The 18,197-nt window shown below is 37.1% G+C and overlaps 1 protein-coding gene across 2 annotated transcripts; it reads right to left on the bottom strand.

Annotated features, from left to right (window-relative positions):
* Positions 1 to 229: 229 nt before the first annotated feature.
* On the bottom strand, positions 230 to 18,197 carry LOC106761860. 2 transcript variants are annotated; one of them, XM_022780496.1, is made up of 9 exons: positions 18,084 to 18,197; positions 10,093 to 11,676; positions 9,630 to 9,984; positions 7,623 to 7,707; positions 6,574 to 6,630; positions 4,301 to 4,360; positions 3,994 to 4,215; positions 2,079 to 3,557; positions 230 to 1,215 (listed from the first exon to the last, which is right to left on the bottom strand). In XM_022780496.1, exons 2-9 carry the CDS (start codon positions 11,561 to 11,563, stop codon positions 763 to 765), a joined length of 4,182 nt encoding a protein of 1,393 aa, XP_022636217.1. In that variant the 5' UTR covers positions 11,564 to 11,676; positions 18,084 to 18,197; the 3' UTR covers positions 230 to 762. The 2 variants fall into 2 exon arrangements, with proteins under 2 accessions (XP_022636217.1, XP_022636216.1); XM_022780495.1 differs by lacking the exon at positions 18,084 to 18,197 and adding an exon at positions 17,384 to 17,476.

Below are 18,197 nucleotides of genomic sequence, written 5' to 3'. Positions count from 1 at the left end.
TTTTGTTTGAAAAACAGGTATGCATTAATTGCTCAGTACATGCGTATTCCCTTTCTATACTTTATTAATAAAATACAGTACATAGACTCCATTGCAATATATTCAAGTATACACTGTTACAAAGTCTGGTTAAGACTACGGAATAGGTAGTTTTACCATAACATGAAATTCTTTTAGATAGAAGCAATGGATAATATTTACTTTTAACAAAAATAATGCAAGAGAAAGCTGTGAAAAGGAAAGTCCAAAGGATTGCTTGCCAACATGCTCTTGGCACATTCTTCAACATTACTTGTTGGGACATCAGAATTAGTAAACAGAAATAAGGTTAGCATATACAATTCATCATTTCCACCATAAGAAAAGAGCCAAGGCCAATTTTGCCCATGACCTCTAGTAACATATTTACAAAGACAATATACCTTCAACCATTGCGAGTAACAATAGTTCAAAATTAAAGTCTCAATTCTTGGTGGTGCAGCGCGTCGAAAAAATTGAAGATCCCCACATTATGTTCTTGTTAACTGTCGTCCAGCACTAGCAACAACAATATTAGATGCCATGCAACAGCAACAACGAAAACAAGCTCAGTTAGTTCAGATGGTGCACCAATCAACAAACTTCCACATTATCATAATGGCGTGTATGTGCAAAATTCAATCATATTTGCACTCCATTTGACAGAACATTTCAATCAACCCATCGTGGCCTGACCTTTCGATAGCCAATCCTTTTCGAACCCCACTTGCCAGAATATTTAAATCAACCATTTTCATGATTACCATCATTGCTTGATCTTTCAACAGTCAGACCTATATTTAAATTTGCATTTGGTTTGCCAAAACGCTTCCTGGGTTTTCGTGGAGTGGTAGACACGTGGGGACCAACAGTTGGCTGTTGTACTGTGTCTATGGTATGTCTCTCCTCTGTGACAACTTTACCAATTGAGAAGTTTCTAGAAGCAGAAGCTTCTCCAATCACACTCGTACTGTGACCAAGTATGGACTTTGAAAGTACGGGATTACCTGCCGAGCACGAGTCCAAACTTAGCCATGAAGAACTACTTCGGTCATCTTGTTCCTCATTTGTCAAAGCTGTATTATTTGTAAGGAGGCCACCATCAACTTGAGCATCAGAATTGGCCCTTGGCTCACCTGATTTTTTCATGCAAGCCATATACTTTACAACATTTTCTTCAGAAGAAATTGAGACCTCCTAACGAAACAAAGTTAAAAGAGAGTTAGAAGGGAAGAAAAATAAACATAAGTGAGAATATGAATTAGCTTCAGAAGAATACTAGGATCTTGAATCTTTCGTAGCATGATAAAGGACTACTATGACCAACCACTAACTAACTGCCATGGAGGCTCTACTGTTCTAAAAATACTGGCTCACAATGCATCGGATACTCATAAAGCAAGAAGCAACAGAAAAAGAAAAGTGTAAAATTACGTGCAACCAATGAATCAGCTACCTATTTATTTAGAGCTTAGATATGGCTCAGCCAGCAGAGCTGACAGGCTGAAAAGGATAATGCGAATAGTACAAAATTAAAATAGAAGTAAACCCTCTCAATTTATGTATGACTCAAACAAAGTTAAGTACTTTACATGTTAAAGAGTCTAATTTAATACGAAAATAGTGAGTTTAGTAGTAAAGCTAAAGAACAAGGATAACATTGCTAGATCCACATATCTTACGAAACAAATATGTACCGCCAAATTCTTTGAAAAAATGTTTTCCATTGTTTTCACCTTTAATTACAATTATACTACCTTGTCTTCATCTAATTTCTATTTTCAAAAATTAGTACAAAAAATAAGAAATAGAATTTCTTGGTAATTAAATTTAAAAATCATTTTTTTTTACAATCAAAACAAATCTTTTAGTTTCTATTTTAATTTGGAAGACTGAAGTACAGGGGAAACTATACAAGAGAAGATATATGTTATTTCAAATCGTAATAATTTGTAAATTGTATTTCTCCTCCTTATTGATAAGATTTGTAATTTATAAATGCACACAGAGAGACAGGCCTGCACAAAACTAAAAGGAAAGTGAGAATTTAAACCAAATACCTTATTTTGAACGGCTTGTTCAGAGCCAGAACCATCCTCTCCTTCAGAATCAGTCATCTCCTCACACTCAAACTCTACATGTTCTTCAATATCTTCCTCAGAATCACTTAACTCTTCCTGCTCCATCACTATCTCAGGATGAGACTGATCACCAATATCATCTACATCATATCTGGCAATGTTATCATTAGGATCAACCAAAGGGTAACTTGAAGCCAGCCCGCGGCCGCTTGCTGAAACATTTTCCCCACCCTGCTGACAATGAAGACTGTCCTCTAGAGGTTCCCTCACTATTCCACTAATTGCTACAGTTTTTTTGGACCCTGCTGGATCATGTGCCTTTGCCTGTCTACTTTTCACAGATTTCTGCCTTCCAGATACAGAACTAAGGTGAATCTCCAAATCAAGTTCATTAGATTTGTCAGTAAGGCCAGAAGATCTATTCGTTATTGCCAACACACCACTAGTGCCCAGTGATTCAGGCTGATTGGAATCAAAATTAGGTGATTGTGCATCACCAGATTTCTGGAGAAGTGGATGAAAATCAATGCCTCCAGATCTTAGAATGGAACTTTTTGACGTTAAGGACTTGTTAGCACAATCAATGTGGCTTTGTTGCCGAGAGCTGTGGAAGAGACTGAGATTTAATTGCGGTTGGCTTCCTGAGAAGAAGCTGAAGGAACTAGAAGTGCCAGAACTAAATTTCAATGGACAATAAGGCACATTGCCATCTTCAGTGACCTGGAACAAGAGAGGATGCATCTCAAGATCGGTACAGGTACCTTTTTCTGCCTGAATAGATCTGCCTTGAACAGTTTCAAATCTTTCTGACTGAGAATCTGTGACAGTGTCTTTCCATGCAGGTTTTGCACCTATAACAGGATCAAATCTTTCTGACTGAGAATCTGTGACAGTGTCTTTCCATGCAGGTTTTACACCTCCTCCAGGAGGATAAACCTTAGACGTACCGCACTGGAACCCTTTAAAAGCAGTTTGAGAAACCACACGAACAGAAGGAGGAAGGTTTACAGGGGGCAACTCGGGAGCCAATTTCACCAAGTGGGCATTGTGTGCCCTCCGAGACCGATAGGGCCTACAATAGTACTTGGAGCTAGAAGTCACATTAAAAACTGGTTTCTTAGGATTAAGNGTGCTAGGAGCACCATTCATTCCATTTCTCAAATCAGATGTAGTGTGAAAAAATTGAGGTAGGTAAGATACAGTCGGAAATGCAGATTGACTACCATTCTGATATTGAACTTTTCCACTTAAACCATAATCTTGAGTACCCCTATAAAATCGAATATGCTGAGGAAATGCATTGTGAGCAACATTTCCTTCTNCAGATGTAGTTGGAATGCGTTCAGAATAAGCAAGCGCAGATGTGTCTGGCCTCCAATCTGCCAGAAATGCCTGGTGCACGTATGGTACATCTGAATAATCCATGGACTCTGAACCAGCAATTTCAGTATCACAATCCTGCAATAAATTCCAAAAAACCTGTGAATTCTACTCCTCTATAACCCATGGAAAAGCCAGATAGTGCAGTGTTATGATAGAAAAATCGGCAATGTACATGTGTAGAGGTGAGAAGTTTCCTACACAGCAAACATACATTTTAGAAATATATATATATATATATATATATATATATATATATATATATATATATATATATATATATATATAAGCATGCCCACAATTTACAATGATTTATAATTTCCTGTTAACATGTGAAACAAGATTACACAAGAGTAAATTGAAAACTGTACACTGTATTTATCTGTCACTCGTCCAAAGCCATTCAGGTAGTAAACAAAAGCGACATTTAAGAAGACTATGATGGCATCTCAAATACATGTAAGACCAGGGTGATAAAATTCAAAACAAACTTCTAAGCTCCACAGTAACAAACCTCTTTATCAGATATAGCTCGCCAACTTTCTAATGAGGCAGCCTTTAACTTTCTTCTTTGTGACTCGTACAATCTCCTCTTCTCCCTTTTTGATTCGTCTATCTTGTATGACTTTTGAGTGCCAAGAGCAATGCGCCACTGGCGTGGAAGCAANGATGGATCTCTATGTGGAACAATATACTGCCATACTGACATCCAATCAAATTTATAAATCTTGAGTCCCTGTCATACATCATCAAGTCAAAATCATGNNATCTAGCAGAAAANTTTCAAACGCAAAATGCACTTNAAGTGTTGAATATGTTACCTCTTGAATGCATGCTATCTCCTCTGCAGTCAATGGGGAGGTTTTCATTCTTCGAACAGCCTGTATAGAGAAATCATGCAACTAATATCAACCATTATTTTATTAATTAATGAATAATGGTTCCATATGTGCCACAAGCCTATAAATACAGAGCTATAAATAGGCATATGGGCTATAAAGTGAAAACAGCTACAAGGTGCTCAGAAAGCATGTTAACCCCTTGATAAGGATCAAAATCAAAATAATGAGTGATGTTGATGTGATTAAATATCCAAATTCTTACAAAGATGAAATAAAGCCTCGTGTTTTTATTGGTCCGCAATATATATGAGAAGAGAACAAATGACACACATAAAAGTTACATCAACTATGACACTCTGTTAGGCAATTAAAGGTTTACATGAGAAGGGGTAAAAAAGGGATGAAATAAGTAGCGGGAGAAGGTGGTTAAGTTGTTAGAAGAGAGAGAGGGAATATAAATAACAAACAAATTAGGGAGAGAGGGGATCAGATATTATTTTGGGTATTGAGACTGGACCTCTTGGCCAGTGGAGGAAGGGAGGCTTCCTTGAGAGAAAGATAGTGATACTTGTATTTCCTTTTCTATACATTACAGAGGAAATAGAATTACACATTCATACATATTCCTTTATCTTTGCTTACTGTTTGATTATTGTTGAGTGTGTGTGTGAGAACTGGAAGTTGCTGTTCGGTTCCTGGAACAAAGGAACCTAACACACTCTCAATAACTTTCTATATATAATGATCTAATGGTCAATATTTGTCACTCACTCAAAAACATTACTATTGTTTGATATGTCTCCAATATACATCTGGAAAAAGCATGGTGCCTTTTAATAACCATGGCTGTTTCTTGTCTAACGTTAACACCTGTTCTCTATCCTACCTTCCTTGTGAGTTATAGGCGTTCGTAGTGGGGTTGTGACTTCAACAAACTATGCAAACATACATGGGGTCATGGACATTCTTTTAAGACTCCCTCTCTCACTTTCATTTGTATATTTCATTTTCCTAACTTAATATTTGTTCACATTTGAAGAAGAACCCTCAGATGGGATGATCACATGACTTGAAACTACATAGACTTCTTTAGACTGATTTTGGGTATCTGGTAACTTATTTAGCATTAACTGTTGCTGTCTCACTTTGAATGATCAAATCATCCATAATAATAACTGTTAGTTACGATACACCTATGTTTCCAATAATGCACTATTATATGGAAACAAAACAGCAATTTGCAATGCACAATTAATTTCTAATTCATTATCTGGTAACCATGAACCAGATAACTAAGATTGCATGCATGATCATTGGATTTTAGTAAAATGGGGGTGTTAGGAAAAACCAGTTTAATCAATGCACACCATAAACCTAGCAAATTACATTTGCAAAGACAACATGACTAAAACCAGTTATTTAACACAACCGATTTTCCCCTTAGAATGCAATCTGGTTCCTAAATTTTAAATGCAGTTTATAAATTCAAAAAGCCTTTCAAATGTGAAAACTTCTGAACCACAAATTACATTTAAAAAGACCCAATGACTTAATTCAGCGACTAAACTGAAGTTACTGAACTGGTTTCCTCCAAGAATGCAACCAGGCTCTTAAAACTACAAAAACTGGTTTAGAAATTAAAAAACAATTTCTAAAAGTCAAATTTTGAACCATAAAAATCACATTCACAAATCTCATCCTAGTAGTTGCCTTTACCAACCTGTCTCATTAGGGGAAGAACCTTTTGGTAGAGCTTTTTGTAGAGTAAGTTCATGTGAATGAATTATTCAGAACATGACTTGTCTGAAGATTTAAAGTACACACATTGGAGTAGGGAGTGCACTGGAAGAGATGCATATAAACTGGATGTGAAACTAGTTCATTAGTACCAAACTAGTTTTGATTAAAAAACAGAATCGGTCATATTTTTAAAACTAAACTAATAATACAGTTTATAAATGGTTTTTTGGGTTTTATATAATAAATCCAAACCATGCAGACCCTTATCTAGTAAATGATATCATATGCTAAGACTGTGTTTGTCTTATCTGATGTTGTGTCTCAGATGCAAACCACATTGTATGTATTTATACTAATTTACATAATCAAATACATTAAATTTTCGCATGATAATCAGGGATCAATGATCCTAATTTCCTAGAATCTGTAATAGCTCATGATTAACAAATCAGTAATGGTTAATGACTAATTACAATCTAACACAATATATAAGATTATGTATATAATTTCACCTTTATTGGATTCTCTGATGCTTTTGAAGAGCAACGATTCTTCTGCCTCACAAAAATCTGTAACCAGAACATTCCATTTCATATTTAGACAGATACCAACGTTTATCACCATATTGGAATTGCTGACCTAAACTATTCAACAAAACATTTCAAATTAACTCAAAACCTAGTAAAAAGAAGGAATGCAAGTCATCATTATATAACAATTCAATACTGTGGAATAAGCACACGCCCAAATACAAATGATAAATGTAGGGTCTTCGACCTAATAGCACCATGTTAAAGGGATAAAAGAAAGTGTATCCAGGACTCTTCTCTGACAAATAAGAACATATTGCCCAACCAATAAGTAAAATAATATACTATGCCACCTATAACAATCATTAAAATTAAACCAACTTTCCATAGCTGTATCCAGGACTCTAATTTGACAACTAAGATTGTTTAGGTTTTACCTTTGAAACATGTTTGCTTGTTATAGTAAAACAAAACAGTTCCAAACAGACAGGAACAGACTTGTTTAATTGCTCTTTATTTCATTACTTTTTTCACTCCTTAACCTGTGTTTCAGAGAATCATACTGTTGAGTGTAGTGTTTTGCAGACACTTGGTTTTGGTATTTCTTCAGCCAAAAGAACATGAGGCATGGTGCCAAAAAATGGCAAGTAGTAACAACGTAAGCCTATAGTGCTTTTGGCTGGAGGATCTCCATCCAATTACTACTAAAGGGTCTCTTTATTAATCTAACCAATAAACCATATCCAAACCATTTAATAATACAGAATTGTATGATGACCAATAAAAAACAACCGATTCAAGTCTCAATATAAAACCATAAGAATTCTCCCATATGAGGGAAAATACCTATAGGACAGAAAGCATAGCAAAAAAAACTTAACATACATGTATCTGCCAAAAAAGACAGTCTATTCACTGTTAACAAGAAGAAGATAGCAACAAAAATAAAATGAAGATGATTCAACAATCAAACTTTTGCCTGCCCCCTCACCCCCAAAAATTCCTCAAAAGAAATCTGCAATAGTATATACCTGGTGCTTAGACTTGCAGGGAAGAAAACGTTGTTGAATTGCTTTCCAATCTGTATTGTATTCCATTATCCCTAAGGCTAGTAATCTGGAATAAAATTAAAACGAAGAGATGTTAACTCCATAAGCTTCTCATATGCAATTGAGATAATAAACGAGGTAATAAATATTTATAATAGCAGATAAATCAACTATGAAGGGAAAACAATTTGATAAGCAAACTACGGTTTAAATTAGTGACAAATAAAAAATGCTCTTAGCTCCAATAAATAAAACAAAGAAAAACAGACAAACAAGCAAACACCAACAGAACATAATGGTGTTATTTGTGTGCAACTTCTTAAACACTACTAGGAATGAGTTTTACTGCGTGATACATTAACATACAATTCCTAAGGTTATTCACTAATATTATTTCCAGCAAGCCACATCAATTAATTCAATCTGGATGTTATCATTCAGCATTAAAATTTAAACTCATAAAGAAATAAAACAATGTTTTATCTCCTAAACCCAAATTCGAAGATAGTATCAAAACCTATCATAGATTTATTGGAGATCCCGCATTGACTAAGTACTGTCAATTTATTGGATATTAGTGGGTGCATATCTAACCTTGTAAGTTTGTTTTGGTAGGTTGAGTAAGTTAAAAGTCCACTTCCACGATCTAGAATCTATCTTAGCAAATTTTGTTGGGTTTATTATATCACTCACTATTAGTTTACTATCAAATTACCCACAAATATCTAGCCCTATGTTCAAGATGTTCTATCCTCGACATGATAACATGTATTGGAGATCTAATATCAATTAAGGATATGGTCAAATTATAGTATATAATTAAGTGTAAACATCACCTTACTAGTTATTTTAGTGAAGTTTAGTTAGGCATAAAATTCACTTTCTAAGATGATCCATCAAAGATTATCATAACAAGATTTGTTGGGAATATCATGTCACCTACTATAAGACCACCCATAAATATCAATAATGCCCAAACTCGAGAGGTTTGATTCTCGACATGATGGGATGTATTAAAGATTTCACATTGGCTACAATGAACACATCGACATGATTATCGTACTATCCTTTGTCAAGCCAGTATTGGATCATGCTCAAATGTCTAGTTCTCAAAGTGAGAGTGTTGAAGATCTTACACTGACTAGAAAAGTGACCAAATTATAATATATTATTAGGTACAAATTTCACCACACAGCGAGTTTTGAGAAATTAAATTAGACTTAAAATCCGCTTTCTAGATAAATTTGGATTTGTTTATGCTTTGCATGAGGGAGAATTGTTGTTGGCCATCCACTTTAGTTCACATTGCAAATGTCCTGTTATTAGATATGAGGAGGAGTGTTGCAATATCTCATCAACTAACGATATAGTCAATGTAGTCCTTGTATGATTGAGCAGTTTTCTCCTCACAAGCCAATTTTGTAAGATAGTACACCCTAAGCCCGTATTATAAACTTTGACAAGCTAATTTCATGAGGTTAAGTTAGACTCAACTCAAATCATAAAATAGTGCCACAATATAGCCTAGATCGGGTAAGCTGCATTTGTTTACAGTCTACATCTCTATTCCTAGGCATGGGCGCATTGTTTACAGTCTACATCTTTATTCCTAGACATGGGCGACGAAGTTATCTTGCCACCTGAATCTGTCCACACTCCATAAGTCCAATCCTGGGCATGAAACCGAATTTGAAATATAGCCATTGTAGTCATTATAAGACTTGAATGATCTTCACATTACAAGGAATATTTGTGGGATTAATTCAGACCCAGAGCCAAAACTACAATATCTTCTAAGGACACATGCAGATTTAAGATCTTTGAACATACATAAAGTCGTACAAAAAAGTTAAAAGTTTACTTGCATACTTTAGACCTCCTACCTGTCTACATCACAGACATCATGGTAATGTTAAATAAAAATCAAGCATTTTCATAGTAAATCATTTAATATAGTTGGTTGGCATAATGAAGAGGCATGCAACTTACTCATCCTCAGAATCAGTGAAAAGTATCCTATTTACAACTGCTGCTGGGGGTGGATTATGTGGGAATAATGCTGGATTGAACAAGGCCAAAAATCTTTGAGCTAACTTTGCAACTTCCTTCGGCACCAAAGCAATTGACTGCTTTTTTGTACTTTCAACAAGCATAGCAGCCAATGTTTTCTTTGGTTGTTGTTGACCGGGTGAAGTTGAGACTGCGTTAACTGCTCTAGCGGTGGTTCCACTAGAAATTTCACTACTAGCTTCAGCAACTGATGAAGAAAAAGGAAAGAGAGGTTCCTTTTCAACAGGTGAATCGGAACGAGACTCAATGTATCTCTTTCGAAACTCTTGGGCAGCTGTAAAAGAAATTTTAAACCAATTCCTGAGTACGCAGAACTTATTTTTGTAAACCAGCACAAAATGAAATAACCAGAAGAAAACTTGAAGTCTTTAAAATGACCTACCAGAATTAATGTCATCANTGTAGCTTCTTACTAAATGAAGAGGAGAAACATCCAAAATAGATTTTACAGGGCCTCTTACAGATGGAATCCAGAAAGAACTCTCAGCAGGTTGGAAACAGCTTTGCAAGTTCAAACCTTCAGAGGATTTCTGAATTGATTGAGAACACAAGACATTATGTGCATCTTGAGGAGGACCATATTCTTCGCTATTGGACTGGACCTGGACAAACTTTGAGCCTCCTTCAGACACAGATGAGGAAGAAAAAGATGGAGAAAAGCAAACAGTGGGATATGGAACTCTTTTTGAAGCTAATAGTTCATCACGTTTGTGAAGCATCTCAAAAAGCAAACCTTGAACCTGAGAAGCAACCTGTTTTTGGGAAGGTTCAAGAACTGACAAAGAGAACACCTGAATAAGAAGTTGTATGTGCTCGTGTATCAAACAGTGCAACTGACCAATCTGCATGGGAGTGAACCCATTGACAAGACCATTTCCTGAAGCAGAAGACTGAAAGCTCAGAGAAGCCTCAGGAACCAAACCTTTTCCTGAAGCTAGAGTTCCATTCAGCCAATTAGGCAAAATGGGACGGAGTGGCCTCTTGACTTCTCCTAATGTTTTCTTCTCACATTGTGCAGACACCTTTTGTCGCTTATTTTGCCTAGTCTCGGGTCGTCGTCCAGCTCGATCGGACTCTTTTCGGGTTTTTACCATTGAGTTGTCTTCAGCATCACTTTCCAATAACTCCTCCAGTTCTATTTCGAAGTCTGCATCGTTATCCTCATCATCATCAAGATTTTCATTTTCATGAGTTGAAAAACCATCATCCCCACCCTGTAAAACAGCTGTTAAAAATTTTTTATACTCTTCTTCATCATCAGCATTTTGGAGATCATCATCATCATCAGTTTCTTGAAGAAAAGTCTCAAGCTCATCAAGTGTAAAACTTGCAAGTGAATAACGAGCTCTGGTGCGCATACAGATAGCATCCTCATTGTCTACATCTATTACAGGACTTCGAGAATTTGTTTTGTCACTTAGTTCTCCTGTTCTTGAACCATTGCCAATAGCCACACTGGTTAGGTCATTGTGCTTCACTTGATTAATCTCTGACAAAGATATCATACCAGAAGGTTGTAAAACAACTTCCTCCTCGCCATGTTCATTATCTATGGCAGTACAGGTTTGCTCTTTAGTTGTCACCTTTGATAACTCTGAACCTACAGATGGCTTACTAGTGATCACATTACCATCCAAACCATCAACTTCAGAGCTCAAACTTGAAGAAGCCTCTTGTGAAAGATTTTCCTTTAGAAAAGGGTTAAAATCTGCATCCTCATCTTCCTCCTCCTCCCCTTCTTCTTTATCCTCCTCGGATTTTAAGGCCCTTCCATGGTTGTCAGAGGAAGAAAGTGCATTCTGATTCATGGCAAGGCAAACTTCGGCTGATTGTGAATTTGAGCCTAAAGGCATTTTAAACAAATAATATGGCTACAGTTTACTCTTGGGCTGAGATCCTCAGAGACATCCAAAAGTATGTGTAAGAGGAAATAACCATAAGACGGATCATGGAATGATTTCAGACCCTGGAGAAAAGGAAAAACAGTAATGAACACAAATGAGGGCGTATAGGGTATATGCATACATCTTCCAACTCGAGTCACATCTAAAAGATGAATGCAGCAAAAATCTATTTCAAAGCAAAAGCTGAATTTATTGAAAACTAGAATGAAACCAAAACACAAACAAAAATTAACCAAAAGGTGAATTTTTACATTCCCAAAATTCTAAAGTTTCCACACAAAAAAAAAAAACAGTTAATCTCCAGTCATATTAACATTCATCAAGCATATAAAAAATTTAACTAAGGATAGAAAAAAGGAATAGAGGATACAATCGCAATAACTTACATGCCACACAAGATCTTTTATAATTTTATCATTGTCTGTGAGAAAATATGCGACTGCCAAAATAGACATTAGACCAAACCACTTATCCGAATATAGTCACTAATAAGATTACATTATTGTGTACTCAGTGGAAGCGCATTTTGTTGTTTTAATTAATAAAGTCAATGCACTGGTATTTTCCAGCTCCCTCTCCCCACCCCTTCACCGGAAAGCATACATGGTTATCCTTTCCCCAATAAACTCCGACAATTAAGGAAATAACCTTTGCCCTACCTCTAATCACAAACACTCCAAAGCATAACAATTCCCACAAACTAGAACTCTCAACATCCAACAGGACCACAAAACAGCCTGAACCCCAATTGCATTACTAAGGAAATTAGTTCAGAAAGCCAGGAACTATTATCAAATTCAGGCAACACCAGAATTGCGATTGATCGGTTATGATATCGGTGTGATGAATTATGATTAAGAATTGACAAGAGAAGGTGCATTGTGGAGAACCCTAACAACAAAGCAACTTGTACCAAACCAAAAACAAAAGGAAGAAGTAAAGAAATTAGAGGTGAGAAACGCACGTATGGAAGAGGAGAAATGTGTCGATGTTGCGATGGGCAAAGAATTTGTGGAGCGAAATAAGTGTGTCGCAGAGGAAGAGGAAAGAACAAAGCGAGCTCGTACGACACTGTTTTTTCGTCTTCTTTGTTTGGTTGGTTCTGTGTTTACGATTTCCTGGGTTTTACTCCTTCATGTTTCTCTTATTTTCTTCTTTTTTCCCCTTGTACGCTAATCTTTCTTCACGAATCAAAATGCACAACGCTGACAATATCCTTTCGTCCTCCTCCTGTTTTACTCCTTTTAAAATTTCCTTTTCAAGAGTAAGGTACTTTATTTTATTTTTATTTTTTTTACGGGGTGTAAGAATTATCTTTATTTTTACGTAGTTAAAAAACAATTTATTCTATCATTTTGGTAAATTAGGAACAAAATATAATCTTGATATTATGGATATTTAAATTTCCAATTCCATAATATATAGACTTATCAATCGGCTTATTATATAGGTTTAGATCACATGATTTCAAAGACTAAAAAAACTATATAAGAAAATGTTTAGAAAATCAAAATGTCAACAAAAGTATTCTGATTTAAATATCCATAATATCAAGATTATATTTTGTTCCTAATTTACCAAAATGATAGAATAAATTGTTTTTTAACTACGTAAAAATAAAGATAATTCTTACACCCCGTAAAAAAAATAAAAATAAAATAAAGTACCTTACTTTTGAAAAGGAAATTTATAAGGAGTAAAACAGGAGGAAGACGAAAGATATTGTCTATGCATTTTGATTCGTGAAGAAAGATCAGCTTACAAGGGAAGAAAATAAGAAGAACAAGAAGTAAAACCCAGGAAAATTTCCCGTGGAAGCAAACAAATTCGTAAACACAGAACCAACAAAACAAAGAAGACGAAAAAACAGTGTCGTACGAGCTCGCTCCGTGCTTTCCTCTTCCTCTACGGCACACTCATTTCGCTCCACAAATTCTTTGCCCATCGTAGCATCGACGCATTTCTCCTCTTCCATACGTGCATTTCTCACCTCTAATTTCTTTACTTCTTCTTTTTGTTTTTGGTTTGGTACAAGTTGCTTTAAGTTGTTAGGGTTCTCCACAATGCACCTTCTCTTGTCAATTCTTAATCATAATTCATCGCACTGAAACCATAACCAATCAATCGCAATTCTGGTGTTGCTTGAATTTGATAATAGCTCCTGGCTTTCTGAACTAATTTCCTTAGTAATGCAATTAGGGTTCAGGCTGCTTTGTGGTCGTGTTGGATGTTGAGAGTTCTAGCTTGTGAGAATTGTTATGCTTTGGAGTGTTTATGATTAAAGGAAGGGTGATCAAAGGTTATTTCCTTAATTGTCGGAGTTTATTGGGGAAAGGATAACCATGTATGCTTTCCGATGAAGGGGTGGGGAGAGGGAGTTGGAGAATACCAGTGCATTGACTTTACTAATTAAAACAACAAAATGCGCTTCCACTGTGTACACAATAATGTAATCTTATTAGTGGCTATACTCGGATAAGTCGTTTGGTCTAATGTCTATTTTGGCACTCACATATTTTCTCACAGACAATGATAAAATTATAAAAGATCTTGTGTGGCATGTAAGTTATTGCAATTGTATCCTCTATTCTTTTTTTTATCCTTAGTTTAGTTATTTTTTATATGCTTGATGAATGTTAATATGACTGGAGATTAACTGTTTTTTTTTTTTTTCTCAGAGCTTTGATAGTTTTGGGTTCCTCCTACCCTGGAACAACTTCCACTTTTTCTTTATCCATCTCCACCCCTTTTTCTGATATTAAGTGGCCTAAATACCTTATATGTTTTTTCCCAAACTCACATTTCTTACAATTCGCCACCCACTTATGTGGATTCAAATTTGGTGCCACCCACTTATGTGGATTCAAATTTGGTGATAACTGGCTTTAAGATCTATCTAAGAGAAATATTGCGGCCCACTGATGTTGCAGCAGTATATTCAACACACATCCCACACACGCTCCATGTGTTATTTCCAAGTCCTACTATAAATCAAAATGTCGTCAAAGAATACGAACACAAATCATCTTAAATGTTGTCTCAACAAGGAATTCATGGCACTCTGAAACGTGGTCAGGACATTGGTAAGCTCGAAGGGCATCACCAAGAATTCGTAGTGCCCTTGGTGTGTCCTAAAGGCAGTCTTGTGAATATCGTCCTTTCCCATCCAAATTTGGTGATAATCGTCTTTAAGATCTATCTTGGAGAAATATTGCGCCCCACTGCAATAGTACATTCAACACACATCCCACATGCTCCATATGTTCTTTCCAAGTCCTACTATAAATCAAAATGTCGTCAAAGAATACCAACACAAATCATCTTAAATGTTGTCTCAACAAGGAATTCATGGCACTCTGAAACGTGGTCGGGGCATTGGTAAGCCCGAAGGGCATCACCAAGAATTCGTAGTACTCTTGGTGTGTCCTAAAGGCAATCTTGTGAATATCCTCCTTTCCCATCCAAATTTGGTGATAACCGGCTTTAAGATCTATCTTGGAGAAATATTGTGCCCCATTGATGTTGCAGCAGTATGTTCAACACACATCCCACATGCTCCATATGTTCTTTCCAATTCCTACTATAAATCAAAATGTCGTCAAAGAATACCAACACAAATCGTCTTAAATGCTGTCTCAACAAGGAATTCATGGCACTCTGAAACGTGGTCAAGGCATGGCATCACCAAGAATTCGTAGTGCCCTTGGTGTGTCCTAAAGGCAGTCTTGTGGATATCCTCCTTGGAGGTAACCCTTGAGGCTCGTAAAACACCTACTAAAATTTTTTCAGCATTTGTTCCAGCTTACTTCTTTGTTCCTCCGTCAACTCTGGGTTCTGCCCTTCTCCTACAGGTACTTCCATTTGTCTTCACCCCATATTACTGCCACCGTCTCCACCTCCGTGATTTTGAGCAGTGCTTCTGCTGCTATTATCTCCCTAGCCAAAGTTGGATCCCTTCGGATCATCACTTGTTGTCCTCCTTGTTGGAACTTCATGGTTAAATTGCCTCAGTTATTCACTACTTCCCCCAACTTTGCCAACCATTCCACCCCAGGTTTACACCTCCTAAGTCAAACACATAATATTGCACTGTAACTTCGACATCCCCCATATGCATCACTACACCTCTACAACAGCCATGGGTTTGTTTCCTTTGTCTGTCCCCTAAACAGACCGAATGAGTCTGGCATTTGTCTACCTCCAGTTGAAGCTCCTCAACCAACGCTTGGGATATAAAATTGTGGCTAGCGCCACTGTTAACCATGATCAAAGCCACCCTATCCCCCAAAATTCCTTGAAGCTTCATGGTTCTCGATTGGGTCAATCCTCCTGCAAAGAAAAAAGATAATTTTGGCCTCTCGGGTTCCACTTTCACTTCGGCTTCCCCAGGTTCTTCCTCCTCATCCTCACCCAAAATCAACACCCTCAAACTGCATTTCGAACAATGGTGACCAGGGCCAAATTGCCCCCCACATCGAAAACAGCGTCCCTCTTCTCTTCTCTTGAGATATTCATGATAAGGGAGGTTTTGCACTCCTCTTCCCATGGTGTTATTCCCATCGCACCCGCACCCCTCCCCGTCGTTTGTCTCGAGTTTCCTTCTCTTCCCCCAGAGCCATGCTAGCTGTTTGTCCCTCCTGGTTGTGCATCGATTCCACTTCGATTATAGTCCCTGACGCTATTCCCCCTGGTACCGATGATCAAGTCGCGCCTCCTCCCAAAATCTTAGCTCCTCAGGTAGGACCTCCACATCTCTCGTGATTTGCATCGCCGTCATGAGCTCTTGTGGATCATGAGTCGCACTCGATTTCTCACATCCTCCTATAAACCCCCAAGAAAATAGCCCAGGAGTTGCTCGTTTGTCACCCCGCTCGTTTGTCCCGCCAGAATCTCGAAATCTCTGATGTACTCTTCGACCATCCCCATCTAACGGTTCATCATGATTCTTTCAAAAATCGAGCCCCGATTCCTTTTCCCAAATCTTCCGACCATCGCACATTTTAGCCCTTCTCATGTGTGGTTTGTCGCTTTTTCCCGCCAGAACCGATACCAATAGCCAACACTTCCTTCCATGCTAACATAAGTGATGATGACCTTCTCCTCCTCCGTCACTCTCTGTAACTCACCCTCTCACCTCGTCCTCGGCATTCCGTTCATCGATGCTTGACTCCCATCCGATCCACCCTCGTGTTCACGATTGCGATTTCCTAGTATTCGCATGATTTCCTGAAGATCCTGACGAATGGTCGCCGAGTCTTGTCTTATCGCTACTTTTTTTTGCTTTTAGTCGTCTATTGCAATCTCTATCGCCTCGAGCTGGTTCTCCACCATGTTTAAATGTCCTTTGTTTCTTCCCTCCATTCCTCCAATCTTTCTCCGCAAGGAATCCGGCAGGTTGGACCACTCTGTTAGGAACATGAGAGGAAGATCCTAACCATATATCTCACTCACTGATTCGCATTCTTACACAAAAGAGAGAATCAAATAATAGGTATATATTATTTACTGAAATGAAAGAAGGAACACGTGTAAACAAGGGCCTAACCCCTCTCTCCAGGTGTTAAAACCTGTCTATACAAAAGTATATGATTTCTCTGTCTAATCATAGTAAAACGTTTTATTCTTTATATACCCATACTACCCGTTGTTTTTCACCGCCTCACCGCTCAAACAGTTGAGCCTTGGGCCTTCTTTTTCTTCTTTCTTTCATAAACTATCCAACCCCTAACATAAGCTAATAAGCATATTATAGTGAGAGGAGTAGCATACTTTTCAAAGAAATGCAGTCAACTCTGCTACCACATGCTCCACAACACATGACAAATCCACCCGAAGTGGAGAAGCAGCAATAACAGCAAATGCCTGCATAAGAATGGTAACATTCAAGACAAAAGCATCTATCTACACAAATACTTCTATAGGAAACACAATTAAAATATTTCAATTTAAATAATTGCACATTCAATTCCTACTACTTTGGATTAGGGGAATTTCATCCTCGGATTAGCTAGGTTCGGTATGTAGAAAAATTTGCACCAAAGCTAATTTAATATCCCGATCCTTGAGGCATTGACAGAAAATAACTCTCTGACTGATCTCTACTGTTCCGCTTGGTCCCACAAAAAAAATATCTCACTAAGCTTCACTGGCGAGAAAAACCAGAAATTATTTAATTGCAATTTTTAAAGTTACATTTTCAGTACATTTTGTAGTTTTCCGTTCTGGTTTCTTCCAGCAGAGAAAATAGATTTGCTGACGCTGGAACAGAATGTTGCCAATATCATGATAAAATCCAACAGTGACATCCATTCACATCAGACAAGTTGCAATAAACAGTGGCAAAAAAATCCAACAGTTGCATCCAACATAAATTCCTTATTATTATACAATAAACAGTTTTTCAATATCACCAAGAGACAAGTTGCAAGCCAAGACAATCATCTTAATGCATAACATTCAACAGACCAACCTTAACAGCAGTAAGTCGAGTTATCTCATTTCCCATACGATAAACAAGCATAGGAAGACATGCAGGTAATTCTGCATTTAGATGGTCGCCAAATGTTGACACAATGAGTCCCAT

The sequence above is a fragment of the Vigna radiata genome, chromosome 5 (genome assembly GCF_000741045.1).
Source record: "Vigna radiata var. radiata cultivar VC1973A chromosome 5, Vradiata_ver6, whole genome shotgun sequence".
Lineage (NCBI taxonomy): Eukaryota > Viridiplantae > Streptophyta > Magnoliopsida > Fabales > Fabaceae > Vigna > Vigna radiata.
The sequence above is the reverse complement of the archived record's forward strand: the minus strand, read 5'-3'. Positions and strand labels throughout refer to the sequence as shown.